Raw genomic sequence first — 25037 nt, forward strand, 5'->3', positions numbered from 1 at the left:
ATGAAGTGTTTTCGTGCTCTCTCTCTCTCTCTCTCTCTCTATTTCACACACTGCACATGTATGAAGACAGTGCAGATAGGCCCCATGCTTGCAGGGCTCTATTTTGCAAGATGTGCAGTTACCTTAAGACCTTTATTGGCCACCAATTTCTTACAAACGCAAATTTCTCTTGATGTGGAAATAGCTGGACATTAGTGGGTGCCAAATCTGGAGATTCATAGACATTGAAATTTGCACTTCATATTCCTCACTTTTTCCATTGTAGAAACACCTTTGTGGGTATGTTCACAGTCCTGCAACTAACACAAGTCATTTATTTCTTTTTCATTCTGTTCATCCAGAACACTTGTGTAGTATTCACCAATTACTGTTTTACTCTTCACAAAGTAATAAGTACAAAGAATTCCTTCTGCATCCAAGAAAACAATGACCATAAAGTTACTGGCAGAGGATGTGAACTTTCCCTTCATTGGCACAAAGCTATTTGCTTCTACCCACTTTCTTTTACCACTGTTCCATTTTTGGCCAGATGTGGTACATCCATGTCTCATCCACAGAAAGAAAATGGTGTCAAACATACAGCATGTTAAGAGTTCAAGTATCAATTTTGTTAACTGCTGAAAATGAAGGAGTGCAATCCTTACAGCCATTCATCAACTTCAGGTGAATTCCCATGTTCACACAAAACATATTATTGAACAACAGATCCCAACACAATAAAAATGAAGTTTCATCGATACATACACAATCTACCAGACAGGCTGAAAAACTTTCTCCTTGCCTTCACGTATTAAAACAATGTGTCACTTTTGTGACAGTGACATCAACAGCCATAACAATTTCACATCAACCACTAATGTGCTGTAAGAGAAATTTCTCTAAACTCAAGAATGCTGTCAGTGGTTGCAACCAATGTCATTATCTGCTTATGACATTGGTAACTAAAAAACTTAATCACTTTTGACCAATAACAAAGTGATCTATAATATCATTTCAGAAATAAGTTGAATTTATGCATACTAAATAAATCTATGTATAACTATATGCTTCCTTAATTTTTGTATTACACAGGAACTTCACACACTTTCCATGTAACACAGTGAGAGGACTTTATCACTTCTCCATGTCAGCCATATTTACAAACCATTTCCGTAAAAATCTCTGCAGAAATCAGTGAATTTCATAAGATATTCACAGCATAATCTGTGTGTAATTTTTACTTACTACAATACCCCTAAATTATTTAAAACCAATAACAGGGTGGTTCCATTGAAAAGGACATGATTGTTTTCTTCCCCCTTCTACGACCAATCCAAGCACATGCTCCTAATGACTATATCATCAACAGGATGTTAAACACTAACTAAACTACTTTCCTTCCTTCCAAAAGTATATACATCACAGACAGGTGATAAATGGATTACCAGAGAAAGGAGGGGGGTGGGAGGGAGGAGGGGGAGGCATTGTGAGCTATGTTGCACTTCATATATAATGTATACAGAATTTACCCTCCTGGACACAAACAATTAATACAATTCAGAATTAATTGTCACTTTGAAGCAGAGTGTACACTGATTTGGAACTTCCTGGCTGGCTGGCTGTGTGGTAGGGTTGGGTTTGGGTTGGGTTGTTTGGGGGAGGAGGCCAAATAGTGAGGTCATCAGTCTCATCGGATTAGGGAAGAATGGGGAACGAAATAGGCAATGCCCTTTCAAAGGAATCATCCCGGCATTTTCCTGGAGCAATTTAGGGAAATCACAGAAAACGTAAATCAGGATGGCTGAACGTGGGACTGAACTGTCATCCTCCTGAATGAGAGTCCAGTGTGCTAGCCACTTCGCTCGGTGGCTGTGTGGTAGGCTGTGACTCGAAACCAGAACCTTTGCCTTTCGTGGGCAATTGCTCTACTGAGAGAGCCACCCAGGCACAACTCACAACCTTCCCTCACAGCTTCACCTTCATCAACACCTCTCCAAAATACTCTTTCTCACAGTTCCATTCCTGCTAAGTATGCAGGAGAATTTCTGTGAAATTTGGAAGGTGAAGAAGAGGCACTGGCAGAAATAAAGCTGTGAAGATGGAAGATGTGCCTGGATGGTTAAGCAGGTGGGGAAATTGTCCGTGAAAGGTGTATGTTCTGGATTTGAGTCCTGGTCCAGCCCACAGTTTCAATCTTCCAGGAAGTTTCAACTAATGGAATACTGGAAAGTCTTCAACAGAACAGAAACAATGGAATAATGAAAAGTAGCCCCTCACCATATAGCTGAGGCATTAAAGTGGTCAACAGCAACACAAACAAGATTGGAATTGTTGCTGAGCTTTTGAACAATATGGTTCTTCAGAACTAACTGAAGACCACGACATGTAGGAACGTGGCCCAATTTTCGGCCATTCTGCAAATCTTCCTCCATTAACCCCTGGCATTGATATGATTTGTTCTCTTTCTGTGTGGCTAGTCCTGTGAGTTACAGCTAGATGGCAAGAATCTCTCTCATGTGCGCTGCACTGTTGCCCTACTTCACAAAAACCAAATCATTCGTTCGACTGTCATTGTTATTTTTGTGTAGCAATATATCTGTGAAAGTGTATCTGTCAATGTGTTAGTGCAATTTCCAAATAAATATGTCAGATGACGGCAATAAACATGAAGTGCATCACGAGCAGGTGAGGGGAATTATTTACCGCATTTATAACTATTTAAAATGTGATTTTGAATGCAAGACTCCTACTGTTGACAAATGAAGATACAAGAACGGAATGCAGAAGCAGGTGATGTCAGTAAGATAACTAAAGAGAGTTGTAAACAAAAGTGTCACAGTGGTAGATACATCAGGAAAAGTTGGTTTTGTGTCACTTAGAAAGCAATCAAATCATGAGAAACCTTTAACACAAATGGACGGTTTTGACAACAATATTTTAAAGCACTCTATGTTTGAAATGTATATAAAATGTGGATACCTGATATCACAAAAACTTGTTACAATTATGCATGAGAAAATTGGCTTCGAAGTTAGAGGTCCATCAGCGCAAAGAATTTTAAGAGGCATTGGTTTCAAATATGTTAAGAAGAGAGCTTCTGATTGAAAGAAGTGATACAGATACAGTATGAATCACATCCCTTATATAGATGCACAGTACAAGAGAAGGAGGTAGTTCGACAGTGTATCACCTTGATGAAACCTGAGTGAATCAGAATCATTCCTGGAATACCTATTGGAAAAATCACTGGTTGTACTGGCAATTTTAACGTTCCCATAGGAATAGGTTCTTGGATAATTATTCTGCATGCTGACTCTTCTGGTTTTGTTCCTGAGAGTAAATTTGTATTTAGGTTTAAGAAAAAAAAGCAGTGACTGACTATCATTCAGAAACAAATGCTGTCAGTTTCAAGAAGTGGTTTACTGAACAATTCTTGCCGTACCTTACTTCAAAGTTAGTCATTGTAATGCACCATGCCCATTATCATTCAGTTTTTACAGAGAAAATGCCCAGCACAAACACCAGGAAAGCAGATATTGTGCATTGGCTTAGAAATAAAAATATTCCACATGGCATAAATCAGACTCACACCGAACTCCTGCAGCTCGTTAATTTATACAAGTCACATGACAGAATTTATGAATTTCACTTTCTTGGATGTGAATGTGGTCATGCAATTTTCTGTTTACCCACATATCACTGTCAGTATAATGAAATGGAATTAATTTGGGCACATGTTAAAGGCTATGTGGGAGAAAAAAACAAAACATTCAAGATAACAGACACTGAAACACTTGTGCATGAAGCAACAATGTCCCCTTTCAGTGTGGACACACTGTGTGTAGTTCTTTGAAAAGCTTCAGGTAGAAGTCTTTGATACAGAGGTGAAGATGGATATGAGCCTTGAAACTATCATCATCAAATTTACAATCAGATGGTTCGGACACAGGCTCAGTTATCAGTGACAGTGATATTATGATGCAGATTAAGAACAAAGTAAAGTAATAATATTCTTGGTTTAAAGACTCATGGTTTAAAAAATGTATTTGTCAACATATCAACTGTATACATAGCATGTGAGAACTTCCCAGCCTTTACAGATTAAGAATCTTTATCTTATGAAAGTATGCAGATCATACTGTTCCTAATGTTGTATCCTCTAATAACTCATTAGAATGGAGCCACATAAATTCATTATTAACTCTGATATCAAACCAATGTAAATCACTGTCATTTTCTTCATAGACAATGATTAATTGTTTGCTTGTGTAATTGGTCATAAATGTGGTCTCTCACTGTAATGCTGAACAAGTTAGTTTACACTCATAATGCCCATTGACAGCAAAAAATATGACACCATTACTGACCATTTTTACAATAGTCTTTGTGGAGTATTACATTTTTACTTGTAACATAGTGCAAATCATAATAAATGACACTTATTGCAACCAGTTTCAAAGATACTGTCATTAGACAATTGTCATTTTGAGAAATACTGTACTTGAAGTCTTCACAAAGCTGTGTTAGCTACATCTAAATCTGCATCTACACATGTACTCCTCAAGCCATTGTACGGTGCTTGGTGTAGGGTACCCTACACCATCACTAGTTTTTTCTTTTCCTGTTCCACTGCCAGTGATTCCCATTTGATTTCCTGAAGTATCTCCACAAACTTGCAAGTTGTTTGAACCTACTGGTAACAAATCTAGCAGCCCAGCTCTGAAATGGTTTGATGTCTTTGGGTTAGACTTGGTGCAGATCCCAAACACTCGAGCAGTACTAAGAACAGTTGGTATTAGTGTCCTATATGTGGCCACCTTTACACAAATGATCCACACTTTCCTAAAATTCTCCCACTAAAACAGCAGTCGACCATTTGCCTTCCTTACCATAACTCTCACATGCTTGTTCCATTTCATATCTATTTGCAACATTATACCCAGATATTTAAATGATGTTACGGTGTCAAGCAGGACATTACTTATGCTGTATCCAAACATTACAGGTTTGTTTTTCCTATTCATCCACATTGACTTACATTTTTCTATATTTAGAGCTGTCCGCTATTCATCACACCAACTAGAAATTTTGTCTAAATCATGTTGTATCATCCTGTAGTCACAGATATTTGACACCTTCCAGTACGCCACAGCACCATAATCAAACAACCACAGATCGCTGCCCACCCTGTCTGCCAAATCATTCATGTATAAACAAAATAATAGCAGTCGTATCACACTTACCTGGGGCATCTTGATAATACCCTTTTCTCTGCTGAACACTTACCATTGTGGGCAACATACTGAGTTCTATTACCTCAGAAGTCTTTCAGCCTAATCTGTATGTTTGTACCTTCATTAACAGTCTGCAGTACGGTACCGAGTCAAATGCTTTTCGAAAATCTAGAAATATGGAATCTCCATGTTGCCCTTCATCTATAGTTCACAGTATATCATGTGAGAAAAGGGCAAGCTGAGTTTTACACGAGCTATACCTTCTAAAACCGTGTTCATTCTTGGACATAAAGCTTTTAGGTCTCTAGCAAATTTATTATATTCGAACTCAGAATATGTTCAAGAATTCTGCAGCAAACTGATGTCAAGGGTATTGGCCTCTAATTTTGCAGGTCCATTCATTTACCCTTCTTACATACGTGAGTCATCTGCACTTTTTTCCAGTCACTTGGGACTTTGCACTGGATGAGAGATGATGCCGTAGAGTACACTTTGTACAACTGAGTTAGAATTCTCTGGTGACTTATTTCTGTTAAACTCTTTTACATGATTCTCTATACCCGTGATGCTATTCATTTGGGACTCCGTAGGATTGTCAAACAGTGGTATGATTGAACAATTCTCCTGCTACAACGATTTCTTAAAAGCAGAATTTAAAACTTCTGCTACTGTTTTGTCATCTTCAACTGCTACACAGACAGTTCAATGACTGACTGGATGAAAGCCTTAGACCCACTTAGTGAATTTACATACGACAAGAATTTTCTTGAGTTCTTGGCCAGATCTTCTGTTAAGCTATGATGATGGTAGTTGCTATATGCTTTGCTGATAGATCTTTTCACAGACACATGAACTCTACTAACCTTTTCCAGTCATCATTTATGCAGTCTCCTTTGAACTGGTGGTGCAACAGCCTTAGTTTCCTCAGCATTTACCAAATTTCATTGGTAAACCACTATGGGCCTTTTCCATCCTTAATCCACTTACTAGGCATATATCTGTTTAAACATTAATAAAATATTCTCAGTTTCAAGTCACATCAAGTGGTTAACTACCCACGAGCTTTTGGCAGAGATCTCCTCTGGGATTGTAAAGAGCTTGACAGTCATACGAATGCTGCTGCCATGCTTACATAGCTGCACCACAGCTAATGTCGTCACAGGTGCCCAGTCATACACTAGATACAGCAATGTTTTGGATGTGCGATTGCAGAACTCGCTTCAACTCACCAATCACAGGATCCCAGGGTGTACTTCAGTGTCCATGTCCAGTGCATACTCCACCACATCTGATTTTTTTTTGGGGGGGGGGGGGGGATAGCATAGATGGAAACAACTTTCATGTTCTATCTGGCGCTGTTCAATAGTACTGACAGTCTGACTGATATCAGACTGCCCACACCCACACAGTATTTTGTATATTCCAGGTGTTCTGAGGTATACATCATCTTTCACAGGTTTCATTAGTTGCCAGATCTTTCTTGAGAGCATGAAGACTGTGCCGAGTTTATGTTTCTTCAGGGGTCGGCTAATGTTCCCTGTTATTGAGCCACAAAATGATAAAAATGCAATCTTTTTTTACATCTCCATCACAGATCTTCTGCTATTGTGGCTTAGATGAAACTGCTTGTGACATTTTTCTGTTGCTGTAACCATTTTCCTTGAAAACTCTATGTAAGTAGCTCAGATCCCTCGGCAGGATTTCGGCACTGAGATGGTTTCAGCTCAGTGTACCAAGGGCCTCAGAACAGACGGTGCATGTGCTGGGGTGGTGGTAGTTGGTGACAAGCAGATACTAGTGTGTGTGTGTGTGTGTGTGTGTGTGTGTGTGTGTGGGTGTGGGTGGGCTTGTGGTAAACTCTGTGACTGAGATACCCGTTGGGTTTACGACAGACAAGGACTTCCAGAAACAGCAGGGTACCATCCTTCCATACTTCCAGTGAGAACTTTATGTGGTTGTGGATGTTGTTGATGTGTTCCAGGAACTCCTCTAGCTTTTCATGTCCATGAGGCCACATGACAAAGAAATTGGCAATGTAGCAATAAAAACAACTAAGTTTTGCAGATGCCAGCTTCCCATAGTGATGCGTCCATCTGGTTGAAATATGCACCACCATTTAAAACATATGATAACATCAGGGTATGTTTAAATAAATCCATGATGATGTTGTTGAAGAGCCAGGACAGCGAGTCCATAGAGTCTGCGATGAGCACAAACGTGAATAGGGAAATCATATCAAAACTAATCATAATATCCCCTTCACCAAGGCATAGATGTTTAATTCAAACAATGAAGTCCACTGTATTCTTTGTATGGTGTGCACAATAGCCATCGTGTGTCAAGAGGGGACTGGCCAAATGCTTTTCAAGTCAATGGATTAGCAATCAGATGGGGCTCACTATATGCCTTAAAGGAATATCCTTATACACCTTTGGCAGATGTAGGACATGGGTGGTCTGGGTGCATGAGGAAGGTGGTTATTAATGACACTCACTACAAGCGGCGACTGTTTGAGAAGTCTTCTCCACCATTCTGGGGGTTGGGTCCTGAAGCAGTTTTTTGCACCATCTTCCTTCAGCATCTGTCGAATTTTCACATCATAGTCGGCTTGTTCCATTAGGACCCAGTGAAATTGCAGGAGAAGTTCGTAGAGAAAGAGAAACGGGCTGAATTCTTTTAAAATGCAAACTGCATGCACCAAACATGACTAGAGCTGAACACAACAGCCTCCATGCTCTCCACAATGATCCTCTCACTCACATTTGTCATGCCAGCTGACAAAGGCAGTGCTGCCATCCTAATGGAACGAGACGACTATGATACAAAAATCTGATGGGTGCTCAAGGAAGATACATATGAAAAATTGCATCAGGACCCAACATCCAGAATAGTGAGGAAGACTTATCTATCAGTCATTGCTGGAAGAGTGTGTCACTAAAACAACCCCCCTCAGGCACCCAGACCACCCAAGTTCTACATCTGCCAAAGGTATACAAGAAGGATATACTTTTAAGGCCTATAGTAAGCACCATCAGATCCCCAAGAGCACCACTGGGTCGCCAACCAATATATTTGCAAAGCATTTGGCCAACCTCCTCTCAATGCATGCTGGACATTGTGTGCACCATATAAAGAATATGGTGGACTTCATCGACTGAATTAAACATCTACACCTTGGTGAAAGGGATATTATGATCAGTTTTGATGTGGTTTCTCTATTCACATGTCTACCCATCACAGACACCATGGACTTGCTGTCCCAGGTATTTGACAACATCGTCATAGATTTATTTGAACATATCCTGACAGCATCATATTTTTTACATGGAGGAGAATATTTCAACCAGATGGACAGCATTGCAATGGGGAGCCCATTAGCTCCAGTTGTAGTCAATCTCTTTATGGAGCATTTTGAGGACATCATCTGCAAATTCTAGTTATTTTTATTGCTAAATTGACTATAACTTCATCACATAGCCTCGCAGACATGAAAAGCTGGAAGAATTCCTGGAACACATCAACAACACCCACCATGACTACATAAAGTTCATGATTAAAGTAGAGAAGGGTGGTTCCTTGCCGTTCCTGGACATCCCCACCTGTTGTGAACCCAATGGGTGTCTCAGTCACAGCATTTACTGCAAGCCCACTCACGCACTGGGCACCTGTATGCCACTAGTTACCTCCACCCAGCACAGAAACGGTCTGTTCTGAGGACTTTGGCACATTGAGCTGAAACTGTCACACACACCAAAAACCTGCTGACGGATCTGAGCTAATTACTTAGAGTTTTCGAGGAAAATAGTTACAACAACAGACAAATTTTGCAAGCAGTTTCATCTAAGACGCAATAGCAGAAGGTAGAAGGTCTCTGAAGAAGACGCAAAGAAGATTGTGTTTTTATCATTTTGTGGCTCAATAACAGGGAAGATTAGTCAGCTCCTGAAGAAACATAAAATTGCCAGTGTCTTCAGGCCCCCAGAAATGATCCGGCAACTAATGAAACCTGTGAAAGACAATGTAGACCTCAGAACTCCTGGAATATACAAAATACTGTAGGGGTGTGGGCAGTTTTATGTCAGTCAGACTGTCTGCACTACTGAAAAGTGTCACATAGAACATGAAAGTTGCTTCCGCCTACGCTATCTCAAAAAATCAGCTTTAGTGGAGCATGCACTGGAAAATGGACACTGAATTGCATTTGACAATACCTCTATTACTGAATAGGCCACAGCTTTTGGGATAGCGTAATAAAAGAAGCAACAGAGGTCAAAATATTGGACAACACTCTCAATAACGACAGTAGACTGCAGCTGAGTATGGCCGGGGAACCTGTGATTGGTGAGTTGAGGCAGGTTCTGCGAGACTGGGCACCAATGACTTCATCGACAGTGGCACAGCTACCTACATGCAGTGTCACATAGAACATGAAAGTTGCTTCCGCCTACGCTATCTCAAAAAATCAGCTTTAGTGGAGCATGCACTGGAAAATGGACACTGAATTGCATTTGACAATACCTCTATTACTGAATAGGCCACAGCTTTTGGGATAGCGTAATAAAAGAAGCAACAGAGGTCAAAATATTGGACAACACTCTCAATAACGACAGTAGACTGCAGCTGAGTATGGCCGGGGAACCTGTGATTGGTGAGTTGAGGCAGGTTCTGCGAGACTGGGCACCAATGACTTCATCGACAGTGGCACAGCTACCTACATGCAGCAGCAGCATTAAAACGACAGTCAATTACTTGACAGTGGCAGAGGAGATCTCTGCCGAAAGTTCATGGGTAGTTAACAACTTGATGCAGCTTGAAAGCTGAGAATATTTTATTAATCCCTTCGTACACTGTTTAAAAATCGCCCATAATTCCTCTATGGCCATCATACTGGAATTAAATGACTGCAGTTCACTGCTAAGCGAGATGCTCACAACTGCTTATCTGCTATTTCTAGCAGAAACACTTTCATAGCCTTCTTGACTGATTTATTAACTTTCATAACAACAATTATTATGATGGCACCATGATCACTAATGCCCATCTCCATATTGACGCCACTGATAAGGTCTGGCCTGCTTGTAGCTGCGAGGTCTAAGATATTTCCATTGCACGTGGACTTGCGAACTGGCTGCTCAAGACAGTTTTCCAAAAACTGTGTACAAAAGCCCTTCACAAGACTGTGTGTCTGCACCAACTGCAATGAATCCACAGACATCTCTGTCTATACTCAGAACATTAAAGTCGCCTCCAACTAGTATCGCGTGATCTGGATAACTACATGCTACCAACTGTAGACTTTCTTTGAATGATTTTAGAACTGTCAAAGTTCAATTGGGTGGCTGGTAAAAGCATCCAACAATTAACTTGGTTTTATCTAGATCTGTTAAATGGGACGAGATGACTTCACTGTCACACTCCATTTCAACCTCTATAGAGAGGATATTTCTGTCAATTGCAATGGAAAGTCCCCCTCATATGGCATCTAACCTGTCCTGATAAATGTTCCTCAACTCGCTAAATTTCTCAGAGCTTTTTACTCTGGGTTTTAGCCAGCTATCGATTCAAAGAATAATTTGAGCCTGAGAACTTTCCTAGAGGATGATAAATTTGGGAACTTTGTTATTAATACTTGGGCATTATAGATCCTTCTGCTTCAATCGTTATCATAATACTTCAACAATTCACTGGTAAAATTTAGATAGAGTGTCTTTACTCTGAACACAGTCTGGTGTCCCTATCACCGAATTGACTGGTGAATATTCATCACAGTACTTGAAATTACCACTTAGCTGTTCTCTTCTTCACACGTCATGCAGACTATTGCAGTGAAGCAGCAGACACAATGTAGTCAAGATGAGAACTAAGATTTCTCTCATGTAGGCGATTAATTGACATCAGTTTCAAAATTTATCATTCTCCTCACAGATTTGAACATGTAATGCAATGTACCACAGGCAAATGAACCTGACTGTTGTCCACAGCAACACAGTTTGGCAATTCAGACATCGTTTGGCCGCTCTCTGACACTATGCATATGCAGACCTCATTCCACCCACACTTCCCTACCACTCTACCTCTATCTGCAGGCTATTTGAAAACCACATACACAGGTACATAGTCCTGGCTGGCCACATTGTTTCAGTACTGCAGCCTGATTCAGCTGTAGTAAGAAAGTAAACTTCAATCCCTAATTTGTTCCAATCTCTCACAAATTTCTGAAAAATTCATCCGTCTGATGTGATTTCTCTCAAGAACGTCTACTGGTCCTAGAACAGAGGCAAGCAAGACCACCTGTGGAGCCTTACACTGTTTTAAAAACAATGCCATCACCTAAAATGTTCTAAGAATCTGAGTGATCTCGAAAAAAGAATTTATAGATCCAAAAAGACAAAAATGAGCACCACATGAATACAAATGCAAATAGAAATGAGCTGTAATGGATTTCTTCCCACTGATAAAGTACTCGTGCAAATCCATTCATTGTACTCACCTCGGTATTATTGTTGGCATAGTGACGTAGGGCAGAGCACGGTTTTGTCAGTTCTGAGTCTACGGTCAGGTTTCCCGTCAGGTCCCATACTGCAAGGGTCTTGTCATTGGAACCTATTTTTAAGAACAAGAAACATTCAAAATAAGTGATGCAATTATGCTTCGAAATCTACATGTAGAAACTAACATCTAAGAATGTCACAACAAAAGCTATGTACTACACGCACAATGTCATCAGAACTATGTAGAAAATAGAAGATAAATCAATTACATGGTCTGTTTCTTCTGTTTCCATAATAACAAGATAAGAAAATGTCCTAATACCACAAATTTTGTGTTTCATATTTTTTCAGAGACTAAGCAACTCCGCCATGCTTTCTTTACCATTGATACTTATCTCTTCCTTGTCTTTGACTCCTGATTATTTTGCTCAATAAAATATCTCACATACCCAAAACACCTTTGTTTCATTAAATTATTAAACTGGTCACCTCTCTTAATACTTTTCTATCGTTTCTGACATTTCATTAGATGCTTAGAAGGTTAGTTCTACAAACAGAAAATAGAAAACTTCTTATTAAAGTGAATTTGACTACGAGAAATTCTCGTAGTGCATCAGGTGGGTATAATCATCATGAAAATGGTGAGGATTATCAGATGTTCAACTGACATTGTCAATAGTGTTGATCAAAAGTAGTAAATGATTAAAATTGTTAGTAAATATGAAAGGCAATGTGCATCAGTCAAAACATGGAGTTCAAAATCATGGCCAATCATAATGCATCTTTTGAGGAAAACATGTTGGATGAGGAAGAATATGTCTCAGAGCACATAGTTAAGGGCAGGATCTGCAGGAGATAAGTCTTGTATGTGCCATGCCAACTCAAAAAGCGAAAGTCACCCATGTATATAAGGAGGGTAAAATAACTGACCCACAAAATTACAGACAAATATCCTTAACATCAATTTGCTGTAGAATTCTTGAACATATTTTCAGTTTAAGTATAAGTATAAGTATAATAAATTTCCTTGGGGTGGAAAAGCTTCTGCCAACAAATCAGCACAGATTTAGAAAGCATCACTCATGTGAAACTCAGCTTGCCCCTCTTTTTCGCGATATCCTGCTAACAATGGATGAAGGGCAACAGGCAAATTCCATACTGCTAGATTTACAAAAAGAGTTTGACACAGTTCCCCACTGCAGCCTGTTGATGAAGGTAAGAGCATAAGGGATAGGTTCCCAAATATGTGAGTGGCTCGAAAACCCCTTAAGTAATATGACCCAATATGTTGTCCTTGACAGTGAGTGTTTACCAGAGAGTGTGAGTGGGAGTGCCCAAGGGAATTATAATATGACTGCTATTATTTTCTACACGCATAAATATTATGGTGGAAAGGGTGAGCAGCAATCTGGGGCTGTTTGCTGATGATGCTGTGGTGTACAGGAGTATGTCATAATTGAGTCACTGTAGGAAGATACAAGATGTCTCAAGAAAAAATTTCTAGTTGACATGATGAATGATAGCTAGCTGTAAATGTAGAAAAATGTAAGCCAATGCAGATGAGTGGGAGAAACAATCCCATAATGTTTGAATATCGTATTAGTACTGTGCTAGTTGACACAGCCACGTTAATTAAAGATCTAAGCATAACGCTGCAAAGCAATATGAAATGGAATGACCATGTATGGTTTGTACTGGGGAAGGTGAATGCTGATATTGGTTCACTGGGAGAGTGTTACACAGCTGTGATTCATCTGCAAAGTACATTACATAGAGAACAGTAGTGCGACCCATTTCTGAGTACTGCTTGAGCGTTTACAATCCCCACCAGGTCAGGCTTACGAAACATCAAAGCAATTCCGAGGCAGACCGCTACATTTGTTACTGGTAGGTTCAATCAACAAGCAAGTATTATGGAGATACTTTGCAAACTTGAAAGGGAATCCCTGGAGTGGAGGTGATGTTCTTTTTGAGGAACACTATTGAGAAAATTTAGAGAACCAGGATTTGAAGCTGACTGCATAACAATCATACAGCCACCAATGTACATTTGCATAAGGACCACGGACATAAGATAAGTCAGGGCTCATATGGAGACATATAGACAGTCTTTTTCCCTTGCTGTATTTGCGAGTGAAATAGAAAGGGAAATGGCTGTTAGAGGTAAAACATACCCTAGGCCATATACTGCATGGTGGCTTGCGGAGTATGTATTAGATGTAGGTTATTTATTATGACTGAAGAGAACGTAGCAATATTTTGTTATAACCATACAAGAATGGAAATGAATCATGATTCCTGTTACATCATGTCATAATTTGTGTAAGGAAATGCTTCCTTCCAGCTTGACAAGTGCAAAGCAGTGCATCAACACACCAGTAGCAATGGTATCATGGCACAGGAGCACTCAATTGAGTTTGTGCTTGTTACAAAAAGAATGATGGAAGCTGTGACTTATGTCAATATTATTCTCGATCTTACACACATCAAATCTTCCCCACTGGGGGAACTCTTGCCTATGCAACATAGAATCATGCACTGTGGTTTAAGGAACACCTATATCTACATTTATATTCCTCAAGCCACTTTATAGTGTGTGGCAGAAGGTACTTTGAGTACCGCTATTAGTTCCTCCGTTTCCTGTTTGTCATGAATGGTGTACTAGAAGAGTAACTGCTGCCTCTGAAGGAGCTCGAATTTCCTCAATTTTCCTGTCATAGTCGTTTTGTAAAATGGCTAATTCTAGCCAATATCCTGTGGCTTAAATTCACACAAAATTAACACAATGAAATACACCAGGAATGTCATCAAACTCCAGTTCATAAATTCAGAATAACCACTTTTTAATACATAGGAGTTGAGTGGGCAGGTAAAGCTGATGACATCCATACCTGTTTCGAAAAGCTTGGCATCTCTCAATCAACATTAAGTCACATACATGTCAATGCACCTTTCATTAGTTTAATTTAACATTTGTATTCCCACCATCTTCAGTTTTTTTTCTGCAATTCATGGCTGTCCATTGTTCTGTTTCCTTCTTAAGTTCTTACTTTGTTCACTATGTACCTTGTCTAAACTTATGACATAACCTCCAATTCAAATTTGAAAATGTCCTCAATCTTCAGACTTTTTGCTGTCTCTCAACACGTCTCTGTTACATCCTTTGACTGCACTGTATGTCATTACCCATATGTTAATTTAGCTTTTCTACTCCTTATTTTTTCCAATCTCTTTCTGTGATTGTTGACGCTTTAGCCACCCTCTTTTTTTATAAATTTTGAGGTCATTTTCATCTGTTTGGTGATATCTTGTTTTTTAGCTATCTGCCTTCTTTGTAATCTAATTTCCATGTTAATATTCTCTTTCCTTTGTTGAGCAACATCTATTCTCAGTTTAGTGCTCTCGCATCTGTGTTTAATTCTATCTCATTCTCTTTCTATTTATTCAGTGATGAATTTCTCTTTTTCTTTATATTAAAAAACTTTCATTTTTTATTAGTGGTAGTATTCATTTCCTTAATTACTGTTGCTTTGTTTCTGTTTGAATTTTGCCTTTGCATACTGACAGCTTTTCTGCACTTATCAACAAAGTTCTTACTGATTAATTGTCCATATATGTTCTGCATCTTACTGTACAAACATGTTCTTTCCTTTTTCAGTCCTCTGGTCCTCTTTGGTATTGTCACTGCAGCTTAACCAGCACTCAAAACCCTCCATAGTTCTGTGCCTGGGTCCAATAGCACATTCAGAAACGACATCCTCCATAAAACTATCTTCTTTTACTCTCACTTTTCCTCTGTTCACACACCTAATGCCTCCTTTTAATGCGCGAGCTTGGTGACACTTCTGGTCCTAGCAACAACAGAATCTTTGGTTTGCCACATGGAAAATGGTTCACAATAATGCATCAAAAAGGAAATTCACTTGAGAAAGTTATGAAATTATGAGGAGGCAGTATGGTTGGATGGCATTTACCTTCAAAGGGTGAAATTCCTAGTACTGTTGATAGCTGCATTACATTTCTGTTCTTCTTAATCTATGTTTCTTCTCAATATGTTATTCTATTATCTCTGGGTTGAAGCGGTCACAGTGTTAGCAAAACTACTACCTTCCACATCCAACTCTATGTTTCCAAATCTTTGATCTTTGTCCTCTCATCCTCATGACATGGGTCTCAGTGATTCATCCTTTCTTTCCAACCTTTCCCAACTTATCCTCCTGTCCTCCTGAAGGAGGAACTAACAGCACAAAAGACTGGGTATAGCTAATTTCCACATTTAAATGTGTTTATCAAATGTCATCTCCCAAAGGTAAATAATAATTTTTTCCACATTTAAACGTGTTTATTGGCAGTATTTTGAATTTCATCCTTTAAAGGCAAATAGTGGTCAGCCATTCTGTTTCACTCTTCCCTGGAGTGAATTTTCCTTTTTATACAATTAGTCATCTTTCCTGATAATATAATTTTTGTTTTGTCCATGTGTTATCTGTAATTGTTTTTTGTCATTTGGCAGTCTCTTTTCTGTGTTCAATGCTCTTTCTCTTCACTCAATGACATTTTCTCTCTGTTTATCTATCTTTTCATCCAGCGAACTTTTTCCTTTGTTTGCAATCATTTCTCTTTGTTTGTGATTTTTTTATGTTTATTTTGAAATCAGTTTTCTTTGTTTCTGATTTTCTTTGGTGTTTAGCAATCTAATTTCATTTTTTTACAATATTATGAGAAGGATAAATTGCTACTCACTATACAGTGGGGATGCTGTGTCGGAGATAAGTACAACAGAAATACTGTCACACAAGTAAGCTTTTGGCCAAAATGGCCTTCATCGGAATTAGACACACTCACTCCCGCCACCATACAAAATCCTGAGCCTAAACAGATCCAAAAAAAAGCCATGAATTTTTCCTCCAAAAGCCTTAGCTCTACAGAAGCATCAGTCCTTTCAAAAGGCCTCATCTTTTGTCCCGCTCCCAAATTGAATCATGCAGTAATTGTTAAAGACCTTCTCTTCCTCTCTGGTCCTTAAGTGGAAACACTTTCTCGTCACCAACCCTACCACTCGGGCTCAACCAAAGACCAATGTTGAACCCTGTCTGACTCAATTCACTCCTCCATCCAACCATGATACACACCCACTGCCCTCAAATCACAGATTTTCTTAACCTCAAACCTTGGCTCACCATCATTCCTCAAATCACTCAATGTGGAAGCTAGCTTACATCCGCAGAAAGAACGGCAATCCACCATCTAAAAACTGATCCCTACCTTATAATCCTACCTGCTGACAAAGGCTCAACCACTGTTTTGATCGCATGGATTACCTGGCAAAAGGACTCCACCAGCTATCAGATTCACCCACCTACAAACTCTGCCATAGTGAGCCCATTCCAGAAATCCAGCAGGACCTCCAGTCTCTCCTCAAGTCCTTAGACCCATCCCAGAACCTTTTCCAGGAGTCCATCTTTCTACTCACCCCTACCACTACCTGCACTCCTACCTTTTACATGCTAACTAAACTCCGTAAACCCAACCACCAAAGAGACACCATTGTGGGTGGTTACTGTGCCCCCACTGAGAGAAGCTCTGCTCTAGTAGACAAACACCTTCAGCCTAATACCAATAACCCACCCTCCTAAACAACAGATACCAACCTTTTCAGTCACCAACCCTCAACACTTCCTCTTCATTTAACACTGCTCGTCACTATTGATGCCATCTTCCCTAGTGTTCATGGCCTTGCTGCTATTGAACACTACCTTTCCCAATGCCTGACAGGTTCCAAACCTACAACCTCCTTCCTAGTCACCATGACCAACTACATCCATATCCATAATTACTTCTCCTTTGAAGGCATCACCTGCAAACAAATCTAGGGTACGACAATGGGCACCCGCAAGGTGCCACCCTATGCCAACCTATTCATGAACCATCTGGAGGAACCCTTTACCCTTTATAATCACCCAGAATCCCAATCCCCACAGCTGGTTGAGATTCACTGATGACATCTTTGTGATCTGGATCAAGGGTGAGGAAACCCTATCCACATTCCTTCAGAACTTCAACACCTTCTCCCCCTTTTGCTTCACCTGTACCACATCCACCCAGCAAGCTACCTTCGTTAATGTTGACCTCCACCTCAAAGATGGCTATATAAGTACCTCCACCGAAATCAAACCAACCAATCACCAGCAATACTTCCACTTCGACAGCTGTCACCCATTCCATACAAAGAAGTCCCTTCCATACAGCCTAGCCACCCATGGTCATCACATCTGTAGTGATGAGCAGTCCCTCTCAAAATATACCAAGGGTCTCATTGAGGCTTTCACAGACTGCAATTAACCTCCCCACCTTGTACAAAAACAGATCTCCCGCAGCTTACCTCTCCAGTCACTCACCACCTACCAAAGTCCCACTGTCTGGCCATGGAGAAGTATTCCCCTCATAACTCAGTACCACCCAGGACTGGAGCAATTGAATCACATTCTCTGCCAGGGTTTCAACTACCTCTCATCATATCCTGAAATGAGGAATGTCCTACCCACTATCTTTCCCACCCCTACCACAGTGGTATTCCACCACCCACCGAACCTACACAATATCCTCATCCATCCGTATACAACCCCCGCTCCTAACCCCTTTGCTCACGGAGCATATCCCTGTAATAGACCTAGATGCAAGACCTGTCACATACATCCTCCCCCCACCACCTACTCCAGTCCAGTCACAATCATCATCTATCCCATCTACCTGCAATACCAGGATCTACAAGCTGAACTGCAACCACTGTGCTGTGTTCTGCATGGTCATGACAAACAACAAGCTATCTGTCTGCGTGAAGGGCCTCTAACAAACTGTGGCCAAGAAACAGCTGAACCACCCAGTTCCTGAGCATTCTGTCGAACATGAGGCTCTTCATTTCAATGACTGGTTCACAGCCTGTGCCATCTGGATCCTTCCCACAACCACCAGCTTTTCTGAATTGCACGGATCGGAACTGTAACTGCAATAAATCCTCCATTCCCATAATCCTCCTGGCTTCAACCTTCATTAGCCATTGCCCGTGACCCACCTATCCCCTGAAGACAGATCATACTGCTCCATTTGCACCCACTCATGTGCTGCTATTATGCCATTGGGCACTGATGAGACATATTGAATCTTAATCAAAATATCCACGGGTGTGCTGCAGGTCTATAGTGCCCAACGGGCACAATATTTCAGCGATCATACATGTCGCCATCATCAGGTGAACTGACGGACTGAGCTCCTGTGAACATGCCGGCACGGAGATCCGTACGCTATGGCTGCTCAGAGGGAACTGGGTTCGGTCGCGGCGGCGGCAGATTTAAATACCCTCCGCCAGCGGCGCGCTCCCTCCGCCGTCCGCGCCCCGTGCCACGGTCGCGCGGTGGAACAGATTGTGACGGCGTCTGAGATGATGTCGGTGTGATGGTTCTGTCCGCCGTGGTCGTCACAACTATACGTTTGCTTGATTTACTCTTGATTAACCCAATCGCTGGTTCCCAAGCCTTGCTAAGATTATAGCCACAGTCACGGTTTATGAGGTCGTCATTGGTGCGAATTTCGATGGCCTCTCTAACAACGCTGTCCCAGTATCTCGACGTCTGTACCAGAATCCTCGTGCGGTCATACTCCATGGCGTGATTTTCCGACAAACAATGTTCAGCAACCGCTGACTTGCTCGGATACATCAGTCGAGTGTGCCTCTGGTGTTCACGGCATTGATCCTCGACGGTACTTATCGTCTGACCAATATACGACTTGCCACATTGACATGGAATCTGGTACACGCCGGTCTTCCTCAAACCGAGGTCATCTTTGGCACTCCCCACCAGTGCACGAGTTTTATTTGGAGGACAAGACACAGTTCCGACCCGGTGTTTCTTCAGAATGCGGGCAATTTTCCCCGAGAGTGCGCCTGTGTATGGAATAAATGCAGTGCCTACCTCCTCCCTCGTGACTTCATCTATCTCAACAGGTTGTGCTGCAGTGGTTGGGCAGAGAGCACGTTGAATCTGCCACTCTGAGTACCCATTCTGAAGAAACACCGGGTCGGAACTGTGTTTTGTCCTCCAAATAAAACTCGTGCACTGGTGGGGAGTGCCAAAGATGACCTCGGTTTGAGGAAGGCCGGCGTGTACCAGATTCCGTGTCAATGTGGCAAGTCGTATATTGGTCAGACGATGCGTATCACAAAATACAGGAAATGTTCGTAAGTTATCCTTCTACATTCAAACAAAATTACTTTTAGTCAGTGACTTCTGTTCTATTTTATTACTTTTTGATGAATCTTCTGTTTTCCTTGATCTTCGGTAACTTTTAAGATCAAAGACACTATATTTTCTTAATTAACTCTTTTCACTCATGTCAGTTCTCATTTTCTTTGGAGTTTTCAATTGTTCTAATAGGTTATGTATCTTTATGTTTCAGAGTTTTATCACTTCCTACACAGAAACTAGAAGAGAAGAAATGTCAGTTCCATGTAATATGAATGATGAGAAACCACTTGTAAGTTATGTAACATATTTCAGTACACACAAACCTGATGCCAGCAATGATCCATCACGAGAAAATGCACAGGATGTTACATAACGCAAGTGCCCATCCAAAACACTCAGGCAGGACCCCTTCAACTGCACAAGAAAAGAAAGAAAAGAAAAAAAATAATTATCATCTTCACACAATACAGCGCAATAAATGCAACATACTACATGGCTGCTACTCTCTCATTACAACCAATCTGTGAGTTCCTACTACAAACTTAACACAAAATGGTGCCTGATTAATGCCAGACTTTAAATTTATTTTAATTAGACTGTTATAAACTGCTGTTATAAAACAGAAAATAAATAAAAAATAAAAATAAATATTACATTAATACTATATTAATAACTGCAGTATATAATTTTGTGCAATTGCATGCAGTAGCTTACAGATAGTATTACAACAGAAAAATGTTTTTTCCTCTATTCAGGAAATCTTCATAAGAGAAGTTTGCACTGAGCCAATATGTTTCTATGAGCTCACTTGTCAGGTAAGTCTATAAAGAATGGCCTCTGCAATTAATTCATTATTTCATTTAAATAACACTGTAAACAACTTTTTGAAAACTGTGTGAAGTCAAAAAAGTGTCATTCTCCTTATGACTGTCACTGTATATTACAATGCCTGATAGAAAAGGTTGAGCACCACGAAGGGGAGGAGGAAAAGAATGGAACTTCACAAGTTGAGAGAGTATGTTACGTTATTTCAGCGATTACAACATCGAGTCAAATTTGAACTTGGCAGTAAGAGCCCACTTATCAGTATTATATTGCACCCTGTTTGCCCTGGGTGCATGCACTGATTGGGTCAGGAAGGATGTCATAAAGCTTTTGGATCCTCTCCAGAGGCAGGATTGCCCACAACTGTTGTAGATGGTCCTCAATACCCTGGATACTGGTACCAGAACACAACTGAGCTAATCCCACACATTTTCTAACAGGGACATATAAGGGGAGTTTGGTGGTTGCAGGAGTACCTCAACATCATGCAGACAGTAGACTGAGACATGTACAGTGTGGGGACAAGCCCTATCCCGTTAAAAAAAATAACACAATAATATTATTGCACGAGAGCTAAATCGTGAGGATGCACGAAGTCCGTGACGTACTATCATGCTGTCAGAGTTCCCCCAATCACTATCAGCCATGACCTGAAGTCATAACTGATGGCTCCCCACACCATCATGATACAAGGAACACCGCTGTGCCTCCCCAAAATACTGGATGAATGGGACCTCTCCCCTCATCACTGCCATACTTGCTGAAAATGGTCATATTGGGCAGTGCAAAACTGTGATTCATCACTAAATGGTGTCATGCTTCTCAGTCATGACACTACTCCAAATGCAGTCATTTGTGTCGTGCTGTTAACGACAGCCCATGCAATGGGACAATTTGTTAGTCTGGCTACCAATGGTGCAGGATGACATAGAATGTTGCTGGGAGTCTTTCACTCATTCTCGGATGGCAGGCACAGACGCAAAGGGGTTACGATGGGCTTAGGCACAATAGGGAATCCCCCCCCCCCCCCCCCCTAGCGGTGGTCAGTCGTGGCCGAATACGTGGATGAGTCTGCCTGCCCGCACATTTCCATGTAGCCAAATAATGGCCCACAGTTGCATCTAAATGCCCCACAAATCTGGATATTCCAGGAATCAACCAGCCAACCAAATGGAGAACCATAATAAGGTCTCTTTCGAACTATGTCAGCTGCTAAAATGCTGCCTCACATTAGTACACACCATCTCCGTACCTTTAACAGTGATCACTCAACATCTGGTACTTTTCACATCACTTTATACTGAGTCATATGACAGCAATAAGCACATGTACAGATGGCAATAGCATTGTGTACACAGGGTATAAAAAGGCAATGCATGGGCGGAGCTGTCATTTCTACTTAGGCGATTCATGAGAAAAGGTGTCCGATGCGATTATGGCCGCACGGCGGGAATTAAGATACTTTCAATGATGAACAGTGGTTGGAGATAGATGCATGGGAATTTCACTTCAGAAATCATTAGGGAATTCAATACTCTGAGATACACAGTGTCAAGATTGTGCCAAGAATACCAGATTTCAGGCATTACCTTTCACTGTGGACAACGCAGTGGTCGATGGCCTTCACGTAATGACAGAGAAGCAGTGTTTGCATACAGTTGTCAGTGCTAACAGACACTGCATCAAATAACTGCAGAAATCAATGTGGGATGTAGGATGAACATATCTGTTATGACAGTGCAGTGAAATTTGGCGTTAATGGGCTATGGCAGCACACGACTGACGCAAATGCGTTTGCTAACAGCACGACATTGCCTGCACTGGCTCTCCTGGGCTTCTGACCATATCAGTTGGACCCTACACAACTGGAAAACCGTAGCATGGTCAGATGAGTCCCGATTTCAGTTGGTGAGATCTGATGGTAGGATTTGAGTGTGGTGCAGACCCCATGACACCATGGACCCGAGTTGTCAACAAGGCAGTGTACAAGCTGTTGGTGGCTCTATAATGGTGTGGGCTATGTTTACAAGGGATAGATTGGATATTCTTGTCCAACTGAACCGATCATTGGTTGAAATGGTTATGTTCAGCTACTTGGAGACTGTTTGCAGCCATTCACGAACTTCATGTTCCCAAACAACAATGAAATTTTTATGGATGACAATGCACCATGTCACCGGGCCACAATTGTTCATGATTGACTTCTGAATATTCTGGACAATTCAAGTGAATGATTTGGCCACCCACATTGCCCGACATGAATTCCATCGAATATTTATGGTGCATAATCAAGAGGTCACTTCATGCACAAAATCCTGCACTGGCAACACTTTCACAATTATGGATGCTTATAGAGGCAGCGTGGGTCAATGTTTCTGCAGAGGACTTCTATTGACTTGTAGAGTCCATGCCACATCAAGTTGCTGCACTACCCTGGGCAAAAGGAGATCCTACACAATATCAGGAGGTATCCCATGACTTTTGACACATCAATCTATACCCTACCAGCCCTGGTAACAACAATAAACACAACCAAAATTAATGCACTCTGGTGGCCATTTAACAGTTACAAAGAACTGCAACTCTTAATCACAGTGTGTACATGTACAAAGTTACATTGACATGTGTTCTTGTTGCTTCACTTTTTCTCAGGCACTGTAGTTTTATGTTCCAGAACCATGTTTGAGTCCTCATAGCTCTCACTTCCTAAGTGTTAGCAGAACATTTTAAATGCAGGGTACATAATATATTAATTAGAAGTTCCCTGACAGCTGCAGTGAAAAGTGTCACAATAAGGGAGAACAGAAGAGATGTGATGGTCATCAACACCTTTTGAACTGTGCACATATATAAGCAAACAGAAGCTTTACATGTCTGAAAAATTACAAAAAAAATGTAGTAAGACCTGTAGTAATTCTGTTCTGAAAATTTTATTTTTATGACTGTGGACCAGAAATTTCTTTCGAAAATGGTCTGAATATAGGTGATAAATACCAGCACAAGTCAATGGTTGATCAAACATTTCTACTTTGTGGATGAACTAAGACTGCACAACAGGAATCTTTTATGTATATATTCTTAGCATTATTGCATAAGAAAATTTTATCAGTATGTCTCATTCTACAGAATGCTAAATTCACACAGCAGAAGAAGACAATTACTTTTGTAAATTCTTGATGAAAGTAAAGTTAGTTGAGCTTTCCATTGAGTATAACCATGGCATGATGATAGTTACAAAACAAAATTATTTATTTGCAAAGTGGTTTTCATCTTCTTTGATCATCATCTGGTGGCAACTGTCACAATTGCAGATGATGTTGGAGAATATCAAGAAAACTGTCATATTTTTGCAGCATTTAAGAATAGTTAAAGATGGCATAGGATGTCAAACAACTACCACAATTTTTTTACTCTAACACTGGTATCCACGGAATTATTTCTCTACTGAAGCTGTTAAACTACATATCTGTGAAGATATTATGTGGAATATGTGAAGTTATCTATGAAGACAAATTTATCCACAGTCATGTTAACTTAGTACAGGGAATTCTTGTGTAGCTACCATTTCAGTGGTCAAAATCTTCTTTAATTTTCCATTATACACAACATGTTTCAAAAAGCCTACTCACTATCAAGTGTTATGGACCGCTAGAGTAGGAGCTGCACCAATCAAAATGAATTCTTGTTTGAAAACAATCATAATCTCATAAATGCCACATGTCTTTATCTGCTGTACTGACTGATGCAATACAGTATAGCCATGGAACAATCGTATGGAAATTTTCCAAAGTCAAAACACATACAGTATGCAAACGAAGTATAGCCACATGAATTAACCATTACAGCCACTTGGAAAAGGCTATATAGCAACGTCATCAGCTGACTATGGTCCAGTTAATATATGTATAAAGGAACAATAAATGAGATTTTGACATTTGAAATATTCTACACTCGTACACATTTGAGCAACACGAATAGTAATCAGTCAAATATTTCTTATGGATGAACTACCAGTATGAACTCAGCGACAAAGAAGCTAGTGACTTTTTCTTCCAAAAACAGAAAATCTATTATAGTCACTACAGTATCAAGCTATTATATGAGTTCTCTCTCACTTTTTATACAACAGGGACTCAAAACAAAAATTCTTATCCCTGGTCACAGAGTCACTATTTGGAGTTTCTCAATGCTCATTGCAGCAAATGGTGTTTTTGAAAATTTACTCCTTAACTTGATGCTAAATAGAATGCTACTGGTTTCAAATA

The 25037-nt window shown here is 40.4% G+C and overlaps 1 protein-coding gene across 1 annotated transcript in view; it reads right to left on the minus strand.

Moving 5' to 3' along the window:
• Positions 1-25037, minus strand: part of LOC126470946 (WD repeat, SAM and U-box domain-containing protein 1-like) — a 222488-nt gene that overhangs the window by 119391 nt on the left and 78060 nt on the right. The window contains exons 7-8 of the mRNA XM_050098996.1: positions 20271-20361; positions 11704-11816 (exon numbers count right to left, since the gene is read on the minus strand). Of these exons, the coding sequence (XP_049954953.1) occupies positions 11704-11816; positions 20271-20361 (204 nt within the window). The remainder of the gene's footprint in view (positions 1-11703; positions 11817-20270; positions 20362-25037) is intronic.

The sequence above is a fragment of the Schistocerca serialis genome, chromosome 3 (genome assembly GCF_023864345.2).
Source record: "Schistocerca serialis cubense isolate TAMUIC-IGC-003099 chromosome 3, iqSchSeri2.2, whole genome shotgun sequence".
Taxonomy (NCBI): Eukaryota; Metazoa; Arthropoda; class Insecta; order Orthoptera; family Acrididae; genus Schistocerca; species Schistocerca serialis.